Source organism: Anas platyrhynchos, chromosome Z (assembly GCF_047663525.1).
Source record: "Anas platyrhynchos isolate ZD024472 breed Pekin duck chromosome Z, IASCAAS_PekinDuck_T2T, whole genome shotgun sequence".
Classification (NCBI taxonomy): domain Eukaryota; kingdom Metazoa; phylum Chordata; class Aves; order Anseriformes; family Anatidae; genus Anas; species Anas platyrhynchos.
In genome coordinates, this window is record NC_092621.1 from 24,287,008 (window position 1) to 24,310,259 (window position 23,252).

The following is a 23,252-nucleotide window of genomic DNA, read 5'->3' on the forward strand; positions in this document are numbered from 1 at the left end:
CGAAGTGCTGTGATATGTAAAACCTGAGAAAAGTTCACCTCTGGTGGGACGCAAGGCTGGTGTGCCGCAGCCCCAGGACCCCGACGGCGCAGGCAGTGGGGGTGAGGAAGATCTGCATGCCAGGCTGAGAAAATGTGGGACTGCAGTGCCTTGGCTTGCCAGAGGCCACACATGAAGCTCTGTTTTTGCTGTACAACAGTCCAGAAAGAAGGGGTGGTGGTGGTTCAGGAGTCGGGCTCTGCAGTTCCTGAATTTGGAGGCCACGCAGCAGTCGCTGTGCCAACACAGCAGACTCGTGAGCTCTGACATCCCCTGGCAGATCCCTGATAGGAAAACGTCTGTCGGGGCTGTGACCAGCTCTTGTGGGAAGCAGTTGAGCAAGGCAATGTGTTTTGAGTCCCATAGCCAGTGGGGGGACAGCTTGGCTGAGGTGTGGGCTCAGACAGCAAGCTCTGAGGTGGCAACCTGGTGCAGGAGGGTCAGGGCATTCCTTAAAACCACAGCCACTGCTCTGAGCCCACCTTGCAGCCTCACCTGCTGCTGCCTGGGGTGTCCCCAGCCCACTCAGACAGGACACCTGCCTGGGGAAGGTGCTCCTGCCAGGAAAATGCAAATGCACGCTAGGGAGGACACAACTTTTTGTTATGGTCTCTGCTCTAGTTCCTAAGGGAGCGTTACTGCATTTACAGCCTGTGTACAGCTAGGAGAGGGTGGGTCACAAGCCTCTGATAGCATCATAAACCTTAAGGGTGTTTTCACTATAGCGAGAACAGGAACCTCCTTTTCTGAGACTGATCATTTAACTTCAGTATTTCCCACTCTACATTTGTACTGGGCAGCGGCCATGGCTGGTCATTTTCTCAGGGCTACCTTTTTAAATTTTTAATTTTTTAATAAAATTTGAATTTTTAAAACCTTCGCCACATTCCTCCCCTGCCTCTTTTTATTTATTTATTTCTCCCTACTGTTTACTCTTGTCCTTCTGAAGAGCAATTTTTCCACAGCCTGCAGTATCCTTCTCTTCAGCTGTCCTCTCTCCTTCCCTAGCTCTATTTTGGAAAAGCAGGTGGCAGAGGTGCACGTGGTGTCCAACCTCACTGCCCGTTGAATGGTGTAGTGCACTGGGACAACTTGTTCTTTGGGTTTTTTTTTTGTTTTCCAGTCCTTTCCTGATGGTTGCCAGTGCTTGACTCAAGGTTTGTTTCTTTGTGGTTATTGTTTGTTTAAGTTAATGATTTAGTGTCATAGGATTGCAGTACCTGTTGAGAAAGCCTGGCTTGGGGCAGGGAATGGGCAGCAGGGCCATGCCTGGCTTCGTGTGTGAGTTAGAATCCACCACTGTGGAGGATTCTGCATTTATTTTTCTGTTTTCTTTTTTTTTTTTTCTCTTAAAGTCACGTGCAAGTCATGCACTGTGTAAGAGTTGGCTAAAACTCCTGGGGGGGGGGGGGGGGCGGGCAGCTTTTTTCTTTTACAGGATGTGATGGTGTACTCCTAAGTTTCTGGGGGTGGGGAGGTCTAACAGGTCTTTCAGGAAGTCTCAGAATCATTAGGGTGGGAAAAGCCCTCCAAGATCATCTGGCCCAACCCTCCCCCCCACCACTGTCACCCACTAAACCATGTCCCCAAGCACCACGTCCAACCTTGCCTTGAACACCCCCAGGGACGATGACTCGACCACCTCCCTGGGCAACCCGTCCCAGTGCCTGACTGCTCTTTCTGAGCAGAAATGTCTCCTCATTTCCACCCTGAACCTCCCCTGGCACAACTTGAGGCCATTCCCTCTACTCCTATCACTTGTTATCTGTGAGAAGAGACCGACCCCTGAGCCTGCTCTTCTCCAGACTGAGCAACCCCAGTGCCCTCAGCCGCTCCCCATGGGACTTGTGTTCCAGGCCCTTCACCAGCTTCATAGCCCTGCTCTGGACACGCTCCAGGGCCTCGATGTCCTTCTGGTAGTGAGGGGCCCAAAGGTGAACACAGCACTCGAGGGGCAGCTTCACCAGAGCAGAGTACAAGTCCCCTAAAGGTAACTAAGTCTGAAAGGAGTTAAACTCCTCTAATGCACATCTTCCAACCAGTGTGTAAGCTGACTTGGAAAAGACACTGATGAGCAGCACCCGCCTCTCCTCTAACATCCAGTTCCAGGCTGAATGCAAACTTTTGTTTCTGACATGGACCAGGCAGCCAAAATTGCCTTTTTTCACCAGCCTGCTTAACACAGAACCCCAAATGGCAGCAAATTCAAACTATTCCTGGGAATGTTTTAAGTATCGTTAAACATCACACACCACTCCTTAGACATTAGGGCAAATTTGAACACAACTGAAACCCCAGAATATTTTGTCTCATTTTTATTTTCACTTTTATACAAAAAAAAGTCTGACATAGTCACATCAATGAGAACAAGCTGCGGTGTGTACTCTTACAACAATCATATAAGGATTTAAAATATACTGTTTTATTGTTTGCAATAGCAACGTTAGTTTGCCTTTACTTCTTAAATATCCCCAACTCCAAATTGCTGAGCTTGAAATTCTTGAAAGTCCTCTGGAATGGTGTCTGAAAAGAGGAAAATATGAAAAACTTTAGTATCTTCCAACGAAATAAAGGAACACTTAAACAAATTGATTATCCAACTACTTCTTTACATAACACGCCTTCTCTTTTGTTTACACACTCAGAATGGACTGGGACTAGTTTCAGTTTTAGTATATGCCACTGAAAAGCACAGACAGACTAGCAAGGCAGCGTGCGTGCTACCATGTCGGCCCACGCTGGAGTACCATCAATCTTCAGGTTGTATTTACTTCCACCCAAAAACTTTGTGGCTTCCACTCTTCTATTTGTATGAATAAAAGCAGACTGGAAAGATGAAAAGGCTAACTTCAAAGGAGGCTCTAGCAAGGTGAGGAATCAGGCTCTTCTCCTAACTACCAAGTGATAAGACAAGAGGAAGTGGCCTCAAGTTGCGCCAAGGAGGTTTAGGTTGGATATTAGGAGAAATTTCTGCACTGAAAGAGTTGTGCAGCATTGGAACAGGCTGGCCAGGGAGGTGGTGGAATCACCAACCAACCCTGGAGGTCTCCAGAAAATGTGTGGATGTGGTGCTTGGGGACATGGTTTAATGGTGGACTTGGCAGTGCTAGGTTAAAGGTAGGACCAGATGTTCTTAGAGGTCTTTTCTAAACTAAATGATTCTATAACAGAAAAAGAAAAAAAGGCATCGTGCTGTGCACCCCAGATATGTTCATGGCACCAGCTTCTCTATTTCTCGTGTATCCTACTCCAGCTTCCCTGTAATGGTGTTCCATGCCACAGGAGCAGACAGAAACATTAACCCAGGGACCAGCAGCAAATATTAGAAAAACTTCAAAATTGGTGAAAGAAGCTGGAGCTGGGTGGGTCACTGTTGTAAGAGTGACTGCAGTTCTGACTGATGCTGTGTTTGCAGTGTCCCTTTGCCAGGTGTCAGACCATCTCACCTGGAGAGCCCAGAACCAAGGGGAAAGCTAACGCAGTACCCAAGTAAGGAGTCACAGCAGTGAAGCTGAGCCACCTGATATGGTTATTTCCACCCTGACATAGAGCAGGACTCTAAACTTTAAAAAAAGGAAATAAACACAATGTTTAGGAAAAAAGTGACAAATCCTCTGCTTTTTTCAGCTGTTGGTTTGGTAACTTCTTTGTTTGAGGCTCAATTCTTTCCAATCTTTTTATGCAACTATAAGAACTTATCCAAAAAATGCAATGATGCTTGGGAACTCCAGAGGCTTCCCTGAGTGGTTTCATTGAATCACTGTGGCGCCTGCAGCAAAGCCACTGCTTGCTCACTGCCAGGAAAAGTATCTGCAACTTCAGTGGCAGTTTTGAAATGTGCTTTCTGGGAAACCACATACTGCTTGAGACTCTTATCAAGTAATCTTTAGTTGTAAGAACCACAATCTGTCTAGAGGTTCCTCTTTCACTGTCCCCCTGTTTCTGCATGCAGCAACCTAGGAGCATGGAGTGCTTGAGAACCAAGGTCCATCCCCAGCACAAGCTGCAGATCTAGGGCCTGTCTGTGCTGTGTCCAACGCAGATCCAGGCTGGGCTTCTGGGATCCACAGAGAGCAAAGGAACTATGCCAGCTTGGGGGATCTCTCTCTAAGTGGACAGATAGTGCGCTCCCCAGAGCCCCAGGAGGAAGGCCATCTTAGCATCTTCTCCACCCCCAGACAGGAGCAACCAGCCCCTAACACATGCGATGCTGAGGTCTGCTGACTGATCCCAGAGAATCTCCAGATTTGCTTCACCTTGCATTCGGAGCTTAAGGCATCTTCCATATATGATGACCTCAGTATATTGTGCATGTACAACCCTCACGGTTGGTTGGTTTTAAATAACACTTTAATTCTCCGATGACAGCTGTACTACTTAGTTGGCACAATCTCTGCAGCAGTGACTGCTCTGGGAGGAGCAGTGGTGGGGTGTTAGTTCCCGTCTGGCTGGGCTGCAGTGCGTTGCTGGTGTCAGGGGAGGCGTTTCACAGCTGCAAAAAACTTGTAAATGAAAATCAAAGGAGAAGATGCAAGATGGCTTAATCCGAAAACCACACTAGCAGTTCTCTGTGGCCACTTGCTAGTTGTTAGCAAAAAAGGAGAAAAATTACCATTGCAGCGGTATTTCAGGTTGGACCAGATGATGTTTTCCTGAGAGAAGCAGAAAACTCCAAGCCGTCCTCCACGCATCGTGGTGTCTATAGTGACACCAGAGTCTGCCACTAGGTCAGAGCCTTCGTAAAATCTTGCCCTTAGTGAAAGCAAACAGAATCTGTGTTAGGTCTTCTCTAAGGCTGCAGCATTTATAAAAGTAGTGTCATTTATTAGTGCCATTTGTCATTAACAATCCATGTTGATTCTAGCCTTGGACATGCCTTCCTGCCAGCAGCTAGCCTAGGGAAGAAAAAGCAGTTCAAGCTCCTTGCAGTGCTCTTTTGCAGGAACACTGCTGCTCTCAAGAAAGAGCTCAGATGGGAGAAGGTTTTGTGTTTTGGTGATTTTTTTTTAATTTATTTATTTTTTAACATAGCCAGCAAAAGTCAAAAGAATGTTTTACCCTGCCATCAGTCCTGTGTCAGTCCACAGCTGATCACTATAGCAGAAAGGGGGAATCAGGTTAGGTCAGCTGAAGAAGGCCAGATGGACTTTGTCTCATGCAGTTTAACTTCTTTTTTTTAAACAGGCAAAATTTCAAACAAACCATTTAGAATCTTAAAGCTGCTTCCCTGACTGTCAGATTTCTTTTAAAAATGTGAAAATGATTAATTCCAGGAACAGTTTTGATGATCTGGCACTTCCTTGTTACAGAAACTGTCAGCAAATTCCCAAATAACTCTGGGAATAGCTGCACCCTGCCAGATTTCCAGCACATGCCCTGTACTGGGCACACTGGAGCCAGCTGAGCTATCACTGCTGGATATACCAAGTCCACAGCCTCTGGGGTGCTGGGTAAACAACTTACTGGATGATGAGCCTGGAGGGCCCTATTTTGGATGAGGGCATCATTGTGTTAGGAGCCAGTTTAAATGCAAGAAAATAGTGGGTGGTGAAGGGAAAGAAAGTTCCTATGTCTTTCCATAAAATATGAAAAAAAAAAAACAAACAACAATTCCTGTTATGTTCCTGAGTTTATTTTCTGATTTGCGGAGGCAGTTCAGAATTATCTGTACAATGAACAGAGCTTGTTTTCTTCCAAGCTTCCATGGGAGAGGCTGGCTCAAGTGCCTTTTTCCTAGGCTTCTTTGTAGCGTCGGAAAAGCTCTGTGAGACACATTATGGTCCGTGGCATCCAGCCTGAACAGACCACAGTGAGCTGTGGATGGAGTGCAGGCAGAGACTTGCTTTAAGCCTGACTGCATTTGGTTCGACAGATTTTGTGACACTGGCATTACCTCGTTCCTCAGCTACAGGGTCTGTTAATTAGGCTGGCTAGAGAGACTGCAACCACAGGCAGATGACTGCTTGTAAAGCAGTTTCACAAACAGCCTGGTCTAAAGGGAACCCAAAATCTATTCACTGCTGCCCAGTGGCTAGGGCACAGTGACTGACAGTACAAATGTTCTTAAATCAAACACGCTTACTCCAATTACTGCTGAAGGTGATGCTCTGCACCAGAAAAGTGGAATTATTACACCACCAAGATACTGCATCTCAGCTGCAAGGTGGTGATTTCTTGAAGAACAACTCACCTCCCTGTGTTTATTCTATTATGAGGCTGCAAAACCTGAGCTCAGGGTGATGGAGCAGTTTATTTTTTTCATTTTTTTTCATAATCAAGCTCTTCCTTCTGAATAGTGATCTGTTTTTAAATAACTTGTTTTTTCAAATAACAAAATGAGTCTGGTTAGCAGGCACTTAAGAGCATCAACAAACTTTCTGGGTACATGCTATGCAATCTCAGATCTTTCATATCGTGATAATTACTAACCATAGGATCACAGCCATTAAGTGGACAACTTTATTTCTGTTCTCACAGAATATAAAAGCGAACTGTTACAATTCCAACTGAAAGATCAAAATTAAGAAACATTGTAATGCATTGTTTTTCAGGTCAGAGGCCAACAGTACCTTGGAAAACAAAGTATTAAAGCCATTAAATGGCTTATTAGTGTGGGGCAGTTACACGTGGTACAAAACAGAGTCACAAAACAGGGTTGGCTTGCAATTGTCTTTCCTAGGAAAAGAATTGCAGGTAGAAATTCACAATTCTGACCTGTTTCAATGCTTCGTAACTGCAAAGCACGGATACATTGTGGCTTCTCAGATTCCCACTTACATTAGGTGTTGAGCACAGTTTAAACAGAAATACAACCTGTAGTTACCTTAGCAATCCTTTCCTGTCTTACCTGATATATCCAATCTGGGGTCTGTGCTGCAAGAACCAGCGGTAGGAGACTTTGTCCTTCCACCCTACGTTCCGGGGGTCCTTCCACAGCAGTCTGACCTGGTCACTGGTGTCCCCCGTGTGCCAGAGGGAGTTGCGGAGGTGCTCACCAGGGCCTGTCTTTGATTTCACAGCCTGCAGAAACATAATTTTCCAGTGCTGACCACAGAGGTATGTTGTTTCCAGGAGCTCCAAGTCTTTTGTAGTGGGGAGGTCTGCAGAAGCACCCTCCCTCCCACTCACAAGCCCATAACTGCCTTCATAACTACAGCTAGTGCTTGCACAGAGTAATAAGTGAGCACTTGGGACTAAGGAGAAGCAAGCAACCTGACCAGTTACAGTCAGAGGATAATCAGAGCAGAGACTAAATGCCCCAGCTGATGAGCAGGGGCAGGACTGGCGATGGAGTTCCTTACAAAACAGCGCTGTTAGCAGGGCTGAGTGGCAGCAGTCTGACCGCAGATTTGATGCCCACAGCAGGGGGAGAACAGCGGTTGGGCAGCACTGCTGACACACAGCCCAGTGGCTTGGCCACAGCAGAGCTGCCAACACGCAGCACGAGGTCTGTCGGCTGTCAGGGTGGCACTGCCAGGCTGTGACCACCATGTCCCCAGCTAGGAGGCAGGACCGGTACCTTTAGCTGAATGCCGGGCTCTGCCACAGCTCTGAAGGGAGTCGCCTGCCAGTACGTCTGCTCCGTCTGTTTCCACATTACCACGTAAAAGCTAGAGCTGTCTTGATAGCCAAAAATAAAACCAGCGTAGTCATCGTCTGTCACTGTGTTCACGTGGAAAGTGCCCTCGAAGTCGACACCATTAAAAGCTGTGTAACCTAAGAGGACACATAGGTTAAAACCAAGCCTGCAGACAACACGTTTGCATGCCAAAAGATTTTCTGCTGTAAAGCCTGAATCTCAGAAGAGGGACACATACCAACAGCAAGGCCAGGATCACTGTTCATGGTCTGCACGATTTCCATGCCCTGTAAGATTAAATTCAGGGTGGTTAGTGTGCGTGACGAATTGGGTTGGCTAAGCCTGTCAAGCCCCTTCTGGCCTCCTGCTAGCACCCCCTCCATCCATCTCCTCCTTTGGCTCATAACATGTCTGTAACACTTGTAGCTCTGAATTAAAATGAGAGCTATAATCAAATCCTAATGTTTCAGCTGCTTGTGCGCACAGAGGCAGGAAGGATTTTTCTCTTCCCACTGCAGGACTGAATTTACTGGTATTCTGGTACTTTCCCTCCCTCTCCCAATTCTCCTGAAATCACCAAACCTGGGCAGAATTGGAGATGGGACTGAAAAAAACAAATGAGGGAAGAGGGCTTTTGCAAAGCTTAGCTCACAGAATTTGACAACAGACTTTAAGACTAAACTGACTGCCAGGACTGCCCTAAGGAAGGCTTATGTATTTCAGCTCCACTTGGCAGTGGGAGTCAAATGTGCATTCCTTGCAACTCTGAACACATTCACCTCCTGAAGACTAAAATGTGTCAGTGTAAATAACATTTACTGGACTCTATCTAGGAGTAAATGCTCTGCTATATGGCAGCTCAGACTTTCAAACAATAGAAAGGACTCATGAGACTTCGTTATTTCATCAGGATGACACAACAGTCTCATGTTTGCCATCTTGGCAGCAGTGAAATCCACCCAGCACAAGTCAACCAGCTTGTAGTTATTTTAGTTCATTAGCAGCTTCAAGCTTCAAGCTGTCACGCACTGAAGGAAAAGTTGTTTCACTGTAACACCTGTAAAACAGTCAGCCAACAAGCAATTTCCATTTCTCACTTGTTTGTGAGAGGTCCAGCAATTATAGAGACAGTTTTACTGTGCCTTTCAGATGATCTTTCTCAGCCAGGTGACAAAGACCAGAGAGATGTATTTTTACCTGGTTCAGAACCACCCAGTTGGGATCAATCTGCGCATCTCCCTCCGGGTCCAGCACTACTGTCTGGTAGGCTCTAAAGTCTGTCAAGGTGATCTCCGCGTTCTCAGGGCAGACGTCGATCCGATCAATTACTGTATCCTGGTCAAAATCAGACTCGCAGATATCCCCAACTCCATCACCTGTATGCAGCAGAGAAGCGAGAGCAGATTCATGGTGTAGCAGGAATCCACACCTGGCCTAGTCACTGCACCAGGGTGTCCAAGGAGCAGGTGAATGGAGTCTCAGCCCTGATGACCAAAAAAAATCCCTGGGGATGGGACCCAAGGAGCTCTGTCTTGGCCAAAGGCACAGTCCTGGGACACAGTGCTGTGCAGGGAGTGTATGCACACGTGGTGACTGGGGCAGGTTAAGTGTGTGTGTTGGGGAAAAACATGGTACTATAAGCACCAAATCAGCTACTGAAAGCCCAGCTTACCATTGTCATCTTCCTGCCCTGGGTTGGGGACCAGCCTGCAGTTGTCAGGGCCAGGGGGCAGGAGGTCAGGAATGCCATCGTTATCATCATCCTCATCACACTCGTCACCCAGCCCATCCTTATCGGTGTCCAGCTGGGAGCTGTTAATGATGGTGGGGCAGTTGTCTGTGCTGTCCTGGTGCCCGTCACCATCGCTGCAAGCACGGAGACAAAGAGAAACAAACAGCACACTGGCATCAGCTCCTGCCTCTGCACGGGGGAGAGCACCTGTATCTGAAGGGGACCTGCACCAGGGGCCCCCCTGGAGCTGGCAAACAGAGAAGGAGGACGTTGTGACCTGGTGTCACTTAGGCAGCTGAACAGCAAAGAGACAAGGAACAATCAGGCCATACAGTAAGGTGGCAGAGGAAGAAGGCTACCCAGATGAGGAAAACAGAAGAAAGCCTTACAGGGAGTGGGAAAAGATTCCACAGCCAGGATCCCAAATGACACGTGCTCCTAACAAGCACCTAAAGCACACCCAACAAGTGCCGTGTCACCAACCAAAAGGCACCCAGGAGACACAGTAAGAGGTCAACAGTCGGCATCTCTGCCCATAACATCCACAAGTGTCTCGGTGCTCATGAATGCGTGAGTGTGAGTGAAATCTGTGAAAGAATCTGTGTGAGCACCAGAAATCAGACTTTTTTTTTTTTTTTTTTTTTTTAAAAAAGCACCACTTTCAACCTCCTGCATACCATATCTTGTTATGTTACTTTCCCATGGGTAGCTGAGCAGTAAGGAGTCTGCAGCTCCCAAGCACAACAAAAAACATCAGGTGGTTACATGAAGAGTCACCAGTACCAGAGACACAAAGTATAGGAAAGGGTTATGGAATGGCTGCCTTGTTTTTCCATTTAAAAGGCTAAGTACATCTTAACCACTGGGACAAAGAAAAAAAGAGGGCTTGAGGGGCTTGTACTTCTTGTTTCCAACAGATTTTTATTTTTTTTTTAGCCCAAGAGCTAAATGCAGCTGTTGTATTTCTAGGATTCTGGGCACACTTTTATGATGAGATTTTATTCCCCAGGGGAGGTGCAGGGACACTTCAGACATGTGCCCAGAGATTAGGATAAAAGCCACAGCAATGGCCTGAAGTCAGGTGTGTTTTGCACACACACCACAAACAAAATGTTTTCTGGCAAGGTGGACATATTTCCCCTCCGCAGCCTTTTGTTTAGCATAGGCAGAGCAAAAGAGGCTGCGTTGCAGTTTACAGCTATGCATATTCCCACCTGTCCCACCCTGCTTAAGAAAGGTGCTTTAATTTTAGATCAGAGCAACTAATGCCTACAAGTCCTCAAGTGGAAATACAGTGAGGACCATGCACATCTGTCTGTTGAGAGGTTAACCTCAGGCAGGACAACAGTATGTTCTACCAGGAGATTCTTCCTGCAGATTAGTTAGGTTTGAGGAAAAAAATACATGTTCCTTTTTGAAAACAGGAAAAAAAACAACAAGGCCATACTTAAGAGTGAAACAGCTCCCAAACACTGGGGGCCTCATCAGCTAGTGGTTCAAAACTCTCAGAAGTGCTCCCAGCAGAAGTGGGGAAGTAGACTCCTGAACTCATAGCAGCCACCAAGAGCCACAAGGTCAGACCTTGCAGCTTGGTTGCGTCAGCACAGGATTTATCACTTCCCTTTCCCCTCGCTTCAAGTGAGGAGCATGGGGGAGGACTTGATGCCCTCAAAGGTGGTTGTGCAGAACCTGCTTCCAGAGAGGTGTCATGCAGTTTCTTGTAGGACATGCTCCCCTGAACAGTCGGGGCATGTGAAGGCAATAGAGCAGCCTTGCCACTCTTGCTGTGTCTAAAGCAAAGTGGTATATTTGGAAATGTTTTGTGCATGCTAATAAAGTTCTGAAACACTGTGTTCTTATGGAAAACCACATACCCCTTAACTGTGAAATTTCTGCTAAAGCAGAGAGAGGAATGCTAAACTGTTTCTTGTTTCTGCTAAAAAAGAGAGGAATGAAAAAGGAAGACAATTAAAAAAAAAAGAGAGCATGTTCCCTCACTACAAAGCTCTGCAAGGTGCTCATAGTGTGATTCCTGACACTGCTATTAGTGTCATTTCCACAGAAATTCATAGGAAGTGTGTGTGAACATGGGGCTGGAGTGAAGGGCTCCATTACCATACTGCTACAGGGAAGTGAACCAACAAGGCTTATAAATCACAACGTTGTTTTTGAAATGACCCCCTTGAGGAGGTATTAAAATCAAATGCTGCCTAATATGAGGGATAACAATTCTCCAAGAACCAGTAGAATGCTTCAGCTCACAATAGCCTGTTCTCTTCCCTGCTGCTGTCATAAGCTATAACACACTGTACCTGTCCTGATTGGTATCACACGAATCTCCAACCAGGTCATTGTCGATATCAGACTGCAAAAGAAAACAGAGGAAATTCCAGTATCAGCTGCTGAGAGCATCTATTAAAAAGGCAGTATTATCAAAACATAAACAATTAAAAATAAAAGCACGGAAAAATCTTTGTTTTGTAAAACCTATTTTCTTCTTTGCATCATTCATTTAACCAAAAAGTCAGTTTTATTAAAGAAAAACACATACAATGAATAGGCAGAGTTAAACTAGACTGGAGTAGTTCAGGATGAGCAGTTCAAACAAGATTCCTCAACAACTGGAATTAAGTACCCCTTATGTCTAACTGAGGTTCATCTCTTACGTGGCTTCAAAAATCTACCATGTTTCTTTAAAGCTTCCAGCATTTAGTAGTTTCAAATGGTTTAATCAGAATTTAAAACAAATCAAAAGTCTAATTGACTTCTCACCCACAAGCAGTGAAAATTTTACGAATTAATGACATCTAAATTTGGTCCTAATTAAAGAAATACTGAATGTAACCATATCATGCCACTGTGTGGTGTGTGGCATTGCACTTCATGGGACTGGAGCAGGCCTACGTTTTACAGTCTGACAGCTGAAGATACTAGTAGGGGAGAGATGTTAACAACATCCCAGGATATTAGAATACACATTGTGGCTCCTATTTTCAATGACAGAAGCAGATCAATGTCCACAAAACATCCTGAATACCTACTGATAAAAAATAAACACTGGCCGCCTCATTCTCTTGCATCTTTTTGGATCTAAACAGTCCCTTCCCTTAAATAAGGACTTTTTTTTTTTTTTTCTGCCTGCTAACCTGGTTTGGGTTGCTGACTGTAGGGCAGCTGTCACAGGCATCACCAACACCGTCATTATCCTTGTCCTCCTGGTCTTGGTTGGGAATCCTCTGACAATTATCCAAAAGGTTCTTAATACCTAACAGAAGGTGGATAGGATGTTAGTTAAAAGCAATTTATGGACAAGGTAAACATGAAGGATAGTAAAAACACTATTCCTTTCCAGCAACTGTTTAATCTTGCAATGAAATAATAAATCTGCACAGCAAATCTTTCTTAGAAGTATATCCGCTCATTTAATAGATGTTAGAAACATCTTGCTGAGGAACAGCTTATAACCCAATCACACATACTTCATTAGTTACACACACTTCTTGTTCCCCACGTCATATTACAGGATGAAACATTTTATCTTTGTTATTACATCTGAAGGGCTTTGACTTTTTCCAATTCTTTGAAGCCTCTTACAGCAACGGAAATAATACATTTTGTAGCTCCTGAGCATCTGAGACAGGCAGAGCTGGATACTCTGGGACATGTTCACATCTTTAAGGAGTTACCGAATGACCAATGACCTTAACTTATACATGAAACAAAGCTCAATTTATCTGTTATAAAGCATTCGGTGCTTCAGATGGAGACTAAAAGATATAAATTAATCTAAAAAAAAACAACAACAACAACAAAAAACAACAACAACAACAAAAAAACAAACAACTTCCAAACAGAGGTTTAATGAAGAAAGACAACATGTTACATTACACTTAGCAGCTGTTAGCAGGAAGTTTCTAATGCACAGCATTTTCTGGGTCAATTTCAAGAACATCAGAGAAGCTGTAAGTGAAGAATTACCAACCATCGCCATCCATGTCATCATCACAAGCATCTCCTTTCCCATCACCATCTGTGTCCCTCTGGTCATTATTCAGGACATTGCGGCAGTTGTCACAAGCATCTCCAAAGATATCTTGGTCACTATTTCTCTGGTTAACATTGGGAGTCAAGACACAGTTATCCTGCAAGACATAGATCCAAATTAGGAATGAACCATACCCTGAATCTTTCATTTCTACTTTAGTGGATTTATATAACCCTTGCATTTATTTCTGTTTTCATGAGAAATGTTTACTGTGGGCAGTTGGATATTTTATGTGAACATCAGCTCCAGACTAGATTTCACTGGCTCCCCCTCAAAGTTTTACTTTGAGCCACACCATGGAAACACTAAACATGAACACTGAGTACCATAAGGCTTTTATTTATAACTTTGACTTCTGATTCTCATTTTGGATGGGTTCACATGAGTAACCTGTTTTGATGCCCTGTCTTCCTTACATGGACCTTCTGAAAAGCTGCTGTTCAGAGATCTCGATAGGGCTCGTAGATGCTCTCAGTGAAAGATGGTTGCCCCCTTCTGGTAGAGACTCAAACAAAAGGAAAACACTTGGAAAAATAGGATTTTTGATGCAAAAAAATGTACAAGTCTTACTCTTTTGTCATACAAGCTGCTATTGACTTTATCTTCCCCTCAGAAGGCACACAGGGAAAACTGAAATTCAAAGAAGTGTAAACAGTCTCTCACATCTAGCACACCCATGACCTCACACATGTGGAGCAAGAGGCAAAACAGAGCTTATCAACAGTATGGAAGTTACCTGATTGTGAAAAGGCTGAATCTGCATAGGGATTTACAGTTGAAGGAGGATTTAATATCTTTCCTTCCAGAACATTAAGAAAATGAAGTTCCTCAGACTACCAGAATTGAGGGTTGGTCTCTGTGGCAAAACAGACTGTGATTGCCTTCTACGATTGCTAGTTTGCCCTAGCTCCACATGGACATGTGTACTCTGGACAGGGCATCCTTGCTGTCTTCCTTGCAAGTGCATGAAGAAATACCACACAAGGGTCTTTGTGTAGAATACCACACATGTGAGAATATGGGGTGAATGGAAAAGAGCTTTTACAACATGAATTTACACTCTGGTGTATTCTGCAGCAGAATCCCCACATGGAAACCTCTTTCTCTTTCAGAACATGATCCAAAGCTTTTTCAAGTTATTGGCAAGACACCCATTAATTGGGGGGAGGGGGCAGGGGGGTTGGATCCCTCATGAAATGTGGGGGGGGAGATACAGGGGGGTTGGATCCCTCATGAAATGTTATGTCAGGCCAAACTGCTCTTTAAAATGAAAGACACTATGTTGCTAGAGGCCATGTTATGGGAGAGTGTGAAAGGAGACAAGTTCTGTATAAAAAAAAGATGTAAAATTCAATGCTAAAATATAACATAGTATAAATTGGTGGGACTTAAGGATAGGTGAGGTAGCCCTAGTTTTTTTGGTATATTCTTTTTTAGGTCTAATAAAAGGGACCTTTATATAAAGAAAAAAGTAGGATTTAGAGAGCTGCTGACAGTGTTGTGTATGAGATAATCTTCAGTAAATAGTAGCAAGCAGATTTCAAAATCACTGCCTACTGCAGTAGTGTGAGATTCTTCTGTTTGCGCAGACTCCTTTACCCTGTCCTATGCACAGCACCTGGTCATTGGGAATGCCATCTCCATCTGCATCTTCATCACAGGCATCTCCAACCCCATCACCATCAGCATCTTCCTGCCCAGAGTTCGGGACAAATTTGCAGTTGTCCTAGACAAAAAGTGCGATATGTCTGGTGTTCTATGGGTTAAAGTCACTAAAAATATAAAATTATCAGCTTTTCTACTATTGTTTTAATTAAACTTATCCACAGGAATACAGTAACTTGAAAAAGGATCTAGTCATGTTTCTCAGCCCCCTTCATGCTCTGAATTATTATAGGAATTATTATAGAATTAAGAAAGAATTGCTTACCTTTCTGCAGCTTTCAGCAGGGCAAGAGAGCTCTTCGTTTGGGTAGCCATCAATGTCAACATCTTTTCCACAAATATAACCATCACCAGCCCAGCCAATGCCACACTATCAATAAAACACCATGGTAGTACTACCAAAAGGTTAACGAGTCACGTCAGAAATATTTAAGAGGGAAATTTGGCATCAGTCTTGAAAATGCTGACATGCAGAAGGCACAGTCACTGCAGTATAATGAAGTACACCTCAGCAACTCTCAATGTGAACAGAAAATCCTTAGTTCAAGCTCTCTGTATCTACAAACAGCCAGAATAAGCTAAGGCTTTATTTTAAATGGACTCTACCTGCAACACCTAATGATTTCAGTTGGAGCCATAGGTTTATTTCAGATACCTGACAGGAGTCAGTTCTGATTCTTCATCTGTGGATGGAGAAAAGACAGAAAAGCAGGACCTAGGCAGAATGTGCATACAGCATCTCAGCAAGGGACCCATGGTTAGGTGGGTGCTTTATTCAGTATCTCAAGAATAAATCTGCAACTAGAGGAAATTTTAGAAGAAAACTGTTCTGACAGTTACTCATTTTGCATCGCCAAAGCAAGTACATCTTGACACAAGTTTCTCCAAGCCAGTGAAATTGGTATTGTTTCAAAACAATCCCTAATTTGTAACTGAACACACATGCAGAGAATTTCATATTAAACGCTGGCCTCTCCTTAAAACAAAGACTTGCCTAACACAAGTAACATCTTTCCATTACAGCATGAACCTAAAATATCCTCATTTCTTCATCTTTGAAATAGATGTACTTAAAAAGGAGACCAAAGCAAGTTCCAGCAAAAGCATGTACTGTACCCAAATTTAGGACAAAGGACTAGTTTCTTGCTTCCCCTTGCAACATGGAAAAAAATATGTAATATACTTATATAATATATAATACATAATATACTTCAGTTAAACTCCTACAATAAAAGTTCGTATGCCATTTAGCGTTCTTCTGTTCCCAGGGCTGGAAAGCACAGTACAACCTACCTGTGCCTAGGATCTGTAGTCGTGTTTGGAAAATTGCCAAATTTTGTCAGCAGACAAATACGGGCACTGTGCTTATGCAGACAGGATCCCTAATTACTGCTACACAGCTAAAAAGCCTGCATGCAGAAGAGCACCAGCAGAGGAATTTGCCCTTGTGCTGTCTTTTTACAGTGACGCTTGATAGTCCTTTTGAAGGAGACTGTAGGAAGTCTATAAAAGCCATTCCCCCAAAAATCTGATCATGCAAACACTAGCAGCCCACACAGTAAATATGGCACATAAGTATGGCTGCCTTATAGATGTGCTGCAAGGAGAAAAAAATTGCCAGACAGATTCAGTTCAGTTATTTTCATAACTGGTCTGGGCCATTGTGTTGCAGTTTGGTTGAAAACCCAACAATAGTGATAAAATGGCCACAAAGACTAGCTCAGTTCCAGGCTAAAAGAGGCTGTTTTGCACTGTACAAATGCATGAACTTATGAACTCACAATGCATGTCACTTCCCCTCTCCGTTCCTCAATGCACCGGGCATGGACACTGCATGGATTGAGGGCTCGACTTCTGCAGCTTCTCTCAGCCTGGCATCCCCTGACTTGGTCTCCTGTGTATCCTGATTTGCACTGGCCACAGTGATAAGAACCCTGTAAGAACAAAAAGTTATTAATCATGCTTTTAACAGGACTTTATTTTTTTTTTCAAAAAGCAAGTTTGTGAGCAAGACTCATGTCATATGGCTTATGCTGTGCAAGTGTAGTTTTTCATACCCTGATTCTTTTTCCACTGTGAACAAGCTTTCTTTCCACACAAAATCCATGTTTGCTGTAAAACATGCTCAACTGCTGAGACCATTTTTTTGTTCCATCTGAGCTACTTCCAAATAGTCAAAACTTTGTGTCAAATTCTAAGCAGCATCTGATTATTCAGATTTGATGCTCTTATTTCAGTGTAAAGCTGACCTGACTACTTATCTAAACTGAACTGGGAACAACAAAGAGTGACAAGAAGTTCATCTTTGTCTTTGCTCCATTATTTTTTTTCAAACTTGAATGTTTTCAAGCCAATCTGAGCTAAATCTTATTTTTTAGAAAGGAAATCATGACTCGAAGACAGTCATCTCCGTTTACACTGCAGTAAGAACATACATGCAACCTTTTGCAGTGATTTACCTAGAAACATATATGTATTTTTGAGTTATATTTGTGCAACTCTCTTATATAAACAAATGCAAAAAGAGCTAAGGCATGGAATTTCAGTTTGTGTTGGGACAATCACTAAAAAAGATATAAACAGATAAATGCTGATAAGAAGAGACTTTCTTCAAGCACTGAATATAGCTTTTGTCTCACATAAAAGTTAACTGAAAATAACCTTTCTTCCTTATAGAGAATTTGCATGCCACAATATGAGAAGGACATAAAATTATTAAAGTGTCCAAAGGAGGGCTACAAAGGCGTTGAAGGGTCTAGAGGGAAAGATGTCTGAGGAGCAGCTGAGGTCCCTTGGTTTGTTCAGCCCAGAGCAGAGCAGGCTGAGGGGAGGCCTCATGGCGGCCTGCAGCTCCCTCACGAGGGGAGCGGAGGGGCAGGCGCTGAGCTCTGCTCTCTGGGGACAGCGACAGGACCCGAGGGAACGGCATGGAGATGGGACAGGGGAGGGTCAGGCTGGGGGTTAGGGAAAGGGTCTGCACCCAGAGGGTGGTGGGGCACTGGGACAGACTCCCCAGGGCAGTGGGCACAGCATCGAGCCTGATGGAGTTCAGGAAGCGTTTGGACAATTCTCTCAGACATCTGGCTTGACTTTTGAGTGGTCCTGTGTGGAGGAGTTGAACTTGATGATCCTTGTGGACCCCTTCCAACTTGGAATATTCTACGATTCTATCAATAATTATTTTTGATATGTCAAAGAACAGGAGTAAACAGTCCTCTGACAAACTTGTCTACCCACCTCTTTCTGAAACAGGTGCTTCAGATGACTTCACCCATACACAGCGTGCTGCATGAACTCTCAGCACTGCCCCAGTCCAGCATGACAGAGAGATAACTTCACTACTCAACTGGGCATTATTTATTTATTTTCCTGTGTTCCTAGCTAACTTCAGTGCAATCTTTAACTTTATGCCATTTTCATAACTTTCAGACTAAAAGACTTACAGATTAATGAGCAGTACCGTGATCCCCATGCAGATGGTATGGCCTTTGCAAAACTCAGCAGTATGTGCACTTCCTCCTAATGGACACCAGGGTAGTATCCTCAGGAGCCTGCTAAATTTACTCAGTATATTCTGTTCTATATCAAGCTCTGGTATGCACTAAACCAGACTTTGAGGCAGCATTTCTAGACCAAACTCTTTCTAAAGGAAGACAGGAGCAAAAAAACCCACGCTGCTCTGTTTGACAGCTGGCAGACCTCTTGTCGCCCTCTGCAAACGAGGCCTGACAGCCGCCAGAAGAGGGCTAGTCATGCAGTAAGATACAACCTGAGTGAGAAGCACTCCAGATACCCGAATACATACATATACAGAGAGAAACATACTGAATAGTGAAAACTGAACAATGAACCTAGAAAGACAAGGTTATTTGGAAGGAAAACACATCACTGGGAACACTGCTGGTAGCCTCTGCAACACCCAGCTAAGAAAAAAAAAAAGGAGCACCCTTACACCTGTAGGTTATTTTAACCCCTCTCTTATTATGAGCAAAGTCTGCTCTATACAGCCAGCGGTAGCAGAAGAACATTTGACCCTGCCATAAGTTCAACGAATGCTTATTTGTGTCCAAATTGCTTCAGAGCCTTAAATTGGTTGTGTAACCACTCTACTGGATCCTAACATCTTTCAAACCATTTCTACTCATGCTATGCTTGCTTTGCTGGATTTAATACTTATAGGTATTAAATGTGTTATATGAATTGCAGCTCTCCTCTCCTTCTCTCCATGCTTATATAAATGGATAACAAACACAACAAAAAATATCCTAATGAAGTGGAGACTTTCTATAAAAAGAGCATTCAGAGGAACAGCTTGCTGCAGCAGTTGCTAGATGGGAAGAGATGAGGGGAAGCAAAGATTCAGTATTTGAAAGGAGTTTCCTTGCCATAACAGATTCATAAACACGTAATTGGAGGATGTGGAAAGAAAAGTTACTGCCATTCCTCATTGAAAAGGATATGGACACAACTCAGGTAGACATATTAATGCCAAATCAAGTATTGATTATTTCATTATTAGTCACGGAAATGGGAAGGGATTCTTTAGTTTTGATTAAGCCAACAAATAGATTATATTATTCAGCTCTTGAATCAGAGCCAAGAATCCCATTCTAGCTTCAATGAATTTTAAAACAATCTCTTTTTTTAGTAGTCACAAATGAAAAATTACTTACCAAAGTGTTAATGCAATGGGAATTTGGAACACAGAGTCCATGCCCGCCATTCTGACATTCATCAATATCTAAGCAGATCTAGCAACAAAACAAAACAACATATAGCAAAAACTACGTCAGCTTGAGATCTAAATCTGAAGATAAGCCACCAAAATTCATCTACACTCAGAATGTCAGAGACATACCCCACAGGTTCAGTTTTTGGATGGATCTCCAGACACATACCAACCCCGAAGAGACACCATACAATACAGGAAACTTCAGCCTTAGGATGGGATTCTGGTTCAACCATAAGAATTTAGATAAGAACTATGACCCCCTTGTAGGGCACTACAGGAATTTTAAAAACAAACAAACAAACAAAAAAAACAGCAAAACAGGGCTTCCTATCACCACTCTTCCTAGTTCAGAATAAGTTTACAAAGCTCAACAGAGTTTCTGTTTAAAATTGATTAGATACCTACAAAAATAATGACTTTTTTTCATGCCTCCACAACAGTCCTGATTATCGGACTGTTAATACTCACATCAAAGACAAACAAACATAACCTAAGATCTTCTAACTGAAACGCTCCAAGCTCTGTCTAACTATGCAAGGTAACCATGGAATGACTAAAATGTAAATGAAATGTGATACTGGTTTAAACCGGCACCTTGCAATGGAGGTTCCTGCAGAGATGCTGCCACTCACCTGCTTATTGCTCTTGGCATAGCTGAGTCCCACGCCTTGCACAGTTTGTCCTGTATATCCTGGGGGACAGGTCTCACACCGGAAACCTGGAACAGTGTTCACACAACGCACTCCAGGGAAGCAAGGGCTGTAACGGCACTGCAAAGAGGAAAAAAAATTAAAAAAAATCAACCAAGCACTGGTTCGCACTTCAGTAACATCCAGACCGACTACGTGCATAGACCTCTCAGTCAGCCTGCCTAGGCAATGCTAAATGCAAGTGTCTTCTGTTCACAACTGGCTTGCAGAGAAAAGTTTCAGGTATGTCTGACCCCAGTAGGTCTTCAGCTATCCCCATAATTTAAATTACAATATTCCATTTTTGCCTGCAGTTGACGCCCTAAGTTCTGATCCTCATCCTTCCTTTTGTTGGACAGGTTCAGCTCCCTTGGAGGATGAGAATCTCCCTAGAAGGGCCCAGACCACATTATCTGGAAAGCAGCAAGGCTGCAACCCAGAAAAGGTCCTGCAGTTGTGTTCTGTACACACTGAAGCAGCAGCAGTGTTTTCCCTTGTATGTATGTGGGCAAATTTCAGAAGTAATTTAGTCAGGAATAAACCACATGTGAGCCAGATGAACAGGGATGTGTCAGTAGCACGCACACATTTCTAGACCAGAGGCCCACTGGCAACCCTCAGCACTTCTCCCAACATACCACATACCCACAGCATTACCCTTGGACTGAAGACATTACTCAGTTCGTTACCTCATGTGGTATCACAGAATGGTTGTGACCCCATTTCCGTGGCCTTGTGGGTGCCAGCTCAGGAACTGCAGCCTGTATTGCTGCCTCTCAAGTATCATCACTAGCCAGTAGGTATTATTTGTAAGAGTACTAGAAACATCAGCATGTCATCATGCTGCTTATGGCTTAGAGACAACAGTATATAAAAACATGAGAAAGAAATAAAAGTTTTTAAAATATGCCTTTTCTACTCCCATCAGTAACAGAAAAAAAACACATCTATAATATGAGGGGGATACAAGCCAAAGAAATCCAAGCATTTTGGACAGAAAGATCTCATAGAAGTGTGTCTGCAATTAGCATAAGGAAAATGTTAGACCCAGGACAGACATTTTGTCCCTATTAGAGAATTATTTAATGTGGATTTTTTATTGTAGCCAGGAGAGGGCACTCAAATTACATCAGAGCACGGCTGCAGCTCACAAAACACAACATATGAAAGTAATTTCTTCAAGATGGCAATGAGTAAGAGGGGCGCTTATTGCAGAGATGTTAACAGCCTCTGGAAGAATGACGGCAGCTCTTAGAAAAATCTAGAAGCTTCCCACTTTCTCAGATTTGCATGTGAACTCCTTTTTAAATGCCTTTTTTTTTTTTTTAGGAAGTACAGAAATAGTTCTATCAGGAGAAAGGTGTTATCCTAGAAGAGATTCCTAAATCACTTTCAAAAATGTATGATTATCCTTACAGTTTCAGCTAACTCAAACCCTTTATTACACAAAATAAGGCTATTATCACTTATCTCTTTCCTCCCTCTGCTTACATAAGCAAAAATCCACCTGCTACAGGAGGTATGTTCTGATGAACAAAATGTACTAGACTGGTTGGCATTTTAGTAGAAGTGTCCTCATGTATGCAAGACTGTATCTCTATGACATCATTTTGGAAAAATTTCCTTACTCTTTCTAATAATAGATCTACTCTACCTTGTGGGGTAGTGGCTTGAACTTTAACATAAGTAAACCTCCAGTGGGAGATCCTAATCACTCAGGGAAAACTAATCTCAAGGTTGGGACACTTCACATCAGTCTTGTGGTTTTTTTTTTCCCTACCACAGCTATTATGGGCAGAAATGCTCTAACACTGAAAATAGCAGGGAGGAGTTCTGCCTCAGTTTGAATATGGATCAGTAGGTAGACCCCTTTCATACTTATGGGCTCTATCTCAGCTGGCCTGAGTTTTCCACGATGGTTTCCTGGCATGGAACCCATGCCACAGCTGCCTCAGCTCTTCACCTCTTGCATTCACATTTCAGTTTCCAAATTTCCTTTTTTTTTTTTTTTTTTTTTTTTGCACCTTCTGTTGCAGCAGACACAGTTCATGCCATGTGAGGTAAAATAAAAGACATCGCCTACAACTCAGGAAACTGCCACACTCAACCCACTTTCTCCCCAGTGTTTTTCACAGACGTAAGTTGGGCATAAAGCAGCCTCTCTGCTGCTGGCCTATAGGAAGGAACAAACCCAACAAGCAGTCAAAGCACATCTCTTGTTAGCTAGGAGAGAGAAAAAAGGAATTGCTGTTGCTCTTTGCCATCATTGGGTAGGTACATAGTACAGACACAATTAATGACCTAGTTCCCTAGCCTAATACATCCAGACATTTTTCCACAAGAAAAAATAAAAGAAAAAACAACAGTCAAGGGTAATGGCAAAAATCATCACTCAGAAAAAACATGGTGAAGTTGTAAATGGTTTGTTGTTTGTGTTAAGTATACTGAGTAAGTGACACGTTTCATTGAACACAGTTTTTATTTAATCATTTAAGATGTTGTAAATCTATTAACTCAGTCCTCAATACAAGCAAGCTCTGAACTGCTAACATATCATAGGAAAAAAAATAAATTTAAGTCAACCTTATCAGATTTCATCACATCCATAAAGAAGTAAAACAATAAGTGTTTATTTGCTGTCATAGATATTTAAGGTTAGGCTGAAAAAACTGCTCCAGTTAGGGGTGACTTTCGTCTCCTAGGCCAACTCAGGATCACTACAGTTTAAAAGATTCAAAGCCCACATCAACAAGAAGTACTTCTGCAGCTCT

The 23,252-nt window shown here is 43.2% G+C and overlaps 1 protein-coding gene across 3 annotated transcripts in view; it reads right to left on the reverse strand.

The window, feature by feature from the left end:
• Positions 1-2,339: 2,339 nt before the first annotated feature.
• Positions 2,340-23,252, reverse strand: part of THBS4 (thrombospondin 4) — a 38,882-nt gene continuing 17,969 nt past the window's right edge. The window contains exons 8-22 of one of the 3 annotated variants that reach the window (XM_027446801.3): positions 20,425-20,562; positions 19,734-19,811; positions 16,842-16,994; positions 15,326-15,430; positions 15,014-15,121; positions 13,333-13,492; positions 12,497-12,615; positions 11,663-11,715; positions 9,291-9,484; positions 8,816-8,994; positions 7,857-7,905; positions 7,559-7,755; positions 6,887-7,059; positions 4,652-4,791; positions 2,340-2,562 (exon numbers count right to left, since the gene is read on the reverse strand). In XM_027446801.3, coding sequence (XP_027302602.3) covers positions 2,501-2,562; positions 4,652-4,791; positions 6,887-7,059; positions 7,559-7,755; positions 7,857-7,905; positions 8,816-8,994; positions 9,291-9,484; positions 11,663-11,715; positions 12,497-12,615; positions 13,333-13,492; positions 15,014-15,121; positions 15,326-15,430; positions 16,842-16,994; positions 19,734-19,811; positions 20,425-20,562 — 1,908 coding nt within the window. In that variant the 3' untranslated portion in view covers positions 2,340-2,500. Of the gene's footprint in view, positions 2,563-3,206; positions 4,542-4,651; positions 4,792-6,886; positions 7,060-7,558; positions 7,756-7,856; positions 7,906-8,815; positions 8,995-9,290; positions 9,485-11,662; positions 11,716-12,496; positions 12,616-13,332; positions 13,493-15,013; positions 15,122-15,325; positions 15,431-16,841; positions 16,995-19,733; positions 19,812-20,424; positions 20,563-23,252 lie in introns of those variants that run through there. The other 2 variants (XM_038171072.2, XM_038171071.2) reach the window with 2 other exon arrangements.